Source organism: Gadus morhua, chromosome 3 (genome assembly GCF_902167405.1).
Source record: "Gadus morhua chromosome 3, gadMor3.0, whole genome shotgun sequence".
In the NCBI taxonomy this organism is placed as follows: domain Eukaryota; kingdom Metazoa; phylum Chordata; class Actinopteri; order Gadiformes; family Gadidae; genus Gadus; species Gadus morhua.
Genome location: NC_044050.1, coordinates 23013420 through 23017977, shown reverse-complemented (window position 1 = coordinate 23017977; position 4558 = coordinate 23013420). Strand labels below are relative to the sequence as shown.

General features: G+C 41.9%; 1 protein-coding gene and 1 long non-coding RNA gene across 2 annotated transcripts; both read right to left on the bottom strand.

The window, feature by feature from the left end:
* On the bottom strand, positions 1–962 carry LOC115540864 (uncharacterized). The gene is made up of 3 exons (XR_003976229.1): positions 881–962; positions 629–780; positions 1–41 (listed from the first exon to the last, which is right to left on the bottom strand). It is a non-coding gene; the product is annotated as an uncharacterized LOC115540864 (long non-coding RNA).
* Positions 963–997: 35 nt separating this feature from the next.
* LOC115540796 (CD209 antigen-like protein D) lies at positions 998–4263 on the bottom strand. Its single transcript, XM_030352373.1, has 5 exons — positions 4048–4263; positions 2928–2999; positions 2165–2215; positions 1318–1460; positions 998–1006 (listed from the first exon to the last, which is right to left on the bottom strand). The coding sequence occupies exons 1-5, from the start codon at positions 4136–4138 to the stop codon at positions 998–1000; spliced, it is 366 nt and encodes a 121-aa protein (XP_030208233.1). The 5' UTR covers positions 4139–4263.
* Positions 4264–4558: the final 295 nt, after the last annotated feature.

Sequence of the window (4558 nt, the reverse complement as noted above, 5' to 3'; positions counted from 1 at the left end):
CTCCTCCTCCTCTACCTCCTCCTCCTTCTCCTTGGGCATCCCTGAAAGGAAGACGAGATGAGTGAACTTTGTTCTACAGCAGGAATGCAAACAGCTTCAATCACCATTTATACATGTAGTACTTCCACAGCCATTTAGTGTGCAGTGAACATGAACCCCTTAAATGTGTTCAAATGGCCGGCGAGTGTACTGAAACGTTTACCAATGGCACTAGTCATTTTTTATTCACTATATTTATTTTCCACATGCAAACCAGAACAGAAGGTTATGAGATGGGACATTAGTGTTCAAACGTTATAGTACTGATTGGTCTGGGTAGAGGCCCCATCAGCACAGCGGAGGACCAACGCTGGGAGGCATTTACCTTTAAAGGGAGTGGCTAACTAGGGCTCTTTATATGAAGGCAGCACCACCAATCACCATTGAGCAAGCCTAGAGTAGGCGTCGTCCTCTCAGACCATGCATTACTACTATTTAATTACTCAGTTATGCCAGCTAAAAGGGGCCTTTCCGTGTGGCGAAGTTTGGGTTAAGTTGAACTTAACCCAAACTTAAGCATCAACTTAAGTTACACAAGCAGCAGTTCGAAGAAACACCTTAAAACAATAATTAAAAAGAGTCTTCAGACCCTCTTTGTTCAGTTCAGCTTCCAGATGTTCCAGGACGTTGACCTTCTCACAGATCCAGATGTTTTGAGAGGCACATGGACCCATCACCAATTTGTCAGCTGTTACTGCACAGCCATCATAGCCATACGGAATGATTGGTACATGCCAGGAACTGAAACCAGAAAAAGTAGAAAGTTGAGCCCAGTGTTGAGGTGATATCAATCTGTTGCTCTCAGAAAGGAGAGGGTGCTGGATGGAGTCATCAGCCTTACCTTGAAGTCAAGTTGGTACCATCCACCCACTTGTAGATCCCCTTTGTTTCCCGGCCCGTATGAAGTCCAATCCAGGAACCTTTCTTCAATTTTGCAACAAACCCCTGTTTCAAATATTTATAGTATCTGTTGTCATGAAAACACTGCTTTCACACACACACACACACACACACACACACACACACACACACACACACACACACACACACACACACACACACACACACACACACACACACACACACACACACACACACACACAGACAGACAGACAGACAGACAGACAGACAGACAGACAGACAGACAGACAGACAGACAGACAGACAGACAGACAGACAGACAGACAGACAGACAGACAGACAGACAGACAGACAGACACACACACACACACACACACACACACACACACACACACACACACACACAGCCTCTGTTACCTCTTCTTCTTTGCTGTTGATAACTAGCAGGTCTGCATCTTTGTTCAGACAGAAGTCTCTGCTGGCCTTCCAGTTCTTCTTGGTTGTAGAAATAAAGTAGAGACTCTGGTCGAAATATAGCCAGCCCCGTCGTGTCACACCAGCTGATGAATTTAAAGGAAAACCTTCATAACCATATAACCTTTGTTATGTTACTGTTTTAATTACATGTGACCCAGAAATAACTCTAGAGACCTGACCGTGTGAATAGACCACAATAGAGACCTGACCTTGAGTATTCTCCACAAAAGATACATGACCTCGATTATAGACGACAATAGAGACCTGACCTTGTGTAGTAGACCACAATAGAAACCTGAAGTCACAGAGCTACTGCAAGGTCTGCTGATTGCCCATTTGTTCATGAAAGAAAAAAATATGTAGCGTGTTAACCCCTTAAACTTTAAAAGTTCCTTGTGTACTACAATTGAGGGTCCTCGTCGGTTTGTGAGTGAGCCCTCGGCGTTTGGAGCGCATGACAGAGAAGCTCCTCTGTTCTGGCTCTACGGCTCTCCCTGCTGGAGAAGACTCACAACAAATACAGTACCACGATGCTAGTAGTACAACACTGTCTATGCGCTTTGAGCCTGACTATAGATTTATTTATATTTTTAGTATGAGAGGATTTTCAAACCTAAATCCTAGAAGCCGAAAGTATTTTTGCAAGAATGTTTAACATCGTGACTAATCTAGTAACATTGAAATCGATAATAGATATATTTATATATATAATATATATATATTATATAATATATCATATATATATCATATATTTTAATACAATATATAAAATATATAAAAAACTCACCAAGTGAATCCATCAGGTGCTCTCTCCCCTTCGTCCAAGATGTCTCTGAGTCTAGGACAGGAGAGAGGAGTACCGAAGAAATGAGCTCTGAACCAGAACAGAATAGTCTCTGAACAGAGACTATTCAAAAATCCATCCACCCTTTAGTGGTTATTATGAACAAGGAGTTGAATTAGGATCAGGGTTATCTGAGACTGGAGTTTTAGTTGCAGGTGTTACTCTTTCACTGCAATCTTTATGTTGCAATATTATTATTATTGTTATTTAAGTACCATTATCATGGATTATGTTTTGTTATCATTGTTTTACTAATAATAACATTGTGGATTATTATTATTCATATATCATTATTATGACCAGTATTCTTAATAATAAAGGATTAATTCATTCATATCCGTCCTTCGGAGGAGACGTAAAACCGAGGTCCTGACTCACTGAGGTCATAAAAGATCCCAGGGCACTTATCACAAAGAGTAGGGGTTTCCCCGGTGTTCTGGCCCAATCAGGCTCATTCAATCTGGCCCCCTAATCATCCTCCTGTGTAATTGGCTGACTCATTAATTCCCTCACTCTCCACTTCAAGCAGGTGTGTGGTGAGCGTTCTGGCGCAGATTGGTTGCCGTGCATCACCCAAGTGGGTGCTACATACTGGTGGTGGTTTGTGAGGTCCCCCCTTCATTGTAACGCGTCTTTGAGTGTATAGAAAAGCGCTATATAAATTCAATCCATTATTATTATTATTATTATTATTATTTAGACTCACAGAGGCGCAGGGAGATGTTGAGAGTGGCTTGTAGAAAACACAGCAGAGCGACACAGACGTACAGCTTTAGAACTGTTCAGAGGCAGGACACACACAAACACACACACACACACACACACACACACACACACACACACACACACACACACACACACACACACACACACACACACACACACACAATGATGTACATCCTGATATATTAAAACTGCATGGATATCGGTCACACTCCAGACATTGATTGCATTAATCAATTAATTAGCTGATGCTTTTGTCCAAAGCGACTCCCAATAAGCGCATTCAACAATGAAGGTACAACCCAGACGTTCATAAAGAGTTCATAAAACTCATCATATAGGCAAAAGTGCTACATTATAAGAAAATTAGATAGAGATGTTGTTGTTTTATTATTATTATTATTATTATTATTATTCATGAGTGGAATACCCTAACTAGCTCCCTCACTTTTACACAACACTACTAACAAAATAATCTTCCAGGGGAGAATGCAGGAACCGCCTACGTTTATTCTGCACTGATCTTATTTCTAGACGGGTACTCATCTGGACACTGATATTCAATTGATGTGCACGTATAGCACACAATATTTAGTTTGTTGTCTATTTGTCTACCTCACTTATTTCTAAACCCTGGCTACGGCTCTGACTGTACCTCTGGTGAGGAAATTAGGAAACTTTATTGAGATGTACTATCTATATCTCTGTAACGTAAGCTAACAAGTATTAATGAAAATAATAAACTTGTGTTTCCTAAAGCTGCACTCTGTCATTTGTTGTAGCTACTCAATATTGACCGATCATATCAATCTAAGTTTATCAGACCCAATGACCTGTGATTATGTCCATACATATAAAATGAAACACACGTCTGCGGGAGAAAACTAGTAAAAGATCATAACTCACGGTTGGGTCGTTTGGTCTGGAAACATAAATGTTTATCGTTTGCCTTGAACGTAGACATAATTCGGTCTACAGGAGCAGCAGGTTGTGCACTTTGGCCTCAAACGTTGGCCAAATCTAATTCTTGAGATTAATTGAACATAAAATGTATTTTATTACTGGTGGTTTATTCGCTCTACATCCTCTCAAAAGGCTCCTACCAGATCTCCCCTTCCTGGTCCGCCTCCTGTCCAGAGACGTGTCCTCAGGTTCCTCAGGGGGTCCAGGGTCCAGCTCAAGGACGGGCTCCATGGTTCCTCTCTGGACGGCTCCACTCCTTCAGCTCTCAGGCTTCAGCCCGGCTTTATCAGCTGGAGGAACCACGTCACATGTTTTAATCCTGACCAATCATCTGCTTTCATTCTGAACCATCACTGTCAGCCGATCATTTTCACACACACACACACACACACACACACACACACACACGCACACACGCACACACACACACACACACACACGCACGCACACACGCACGCACGCACGCACGCACACACACACACACACACACACACACGCACACACACACACACACACTCCATAAAACTCGCTCACTCACTCACTCACTCAAAGCTCCTGCAAAGCCACAAACCCTTTCCTCCTATAAAACTGGCTATGCAAATGATATACACATAGACATACTATACTAGAAGGTAGAGCAAATGTCTAGGA

What these genes read in the sequence shown, in the direction of transcription:
- LOC115540796 (XM_030352373.1), bottom strand. Translation starts at nt 4,138, where the DNA reads ATGGAGCCCGTCCTTGAGCTGGACCCTGGACCCCCTGAGGAACCTGAG. An exon ending in CAACATCTCCCTGCGCCTCT is followed by an intron (nt 2,216 to 2,927) that starts GTGAGTCTAAAT and finishes CTCCTGTCCTAG; the next exon opens with ACTCAGAGACATCTTGGACG. An exon ending in GCACCTGATGGATTCACTTG is followed by an intron (nt 1,461 to 2,164) that starts GTGAGTTTTTTA and finishes TAAATTCATCAG; the next exon opens with CTGGTGTGACACGACGGGGC.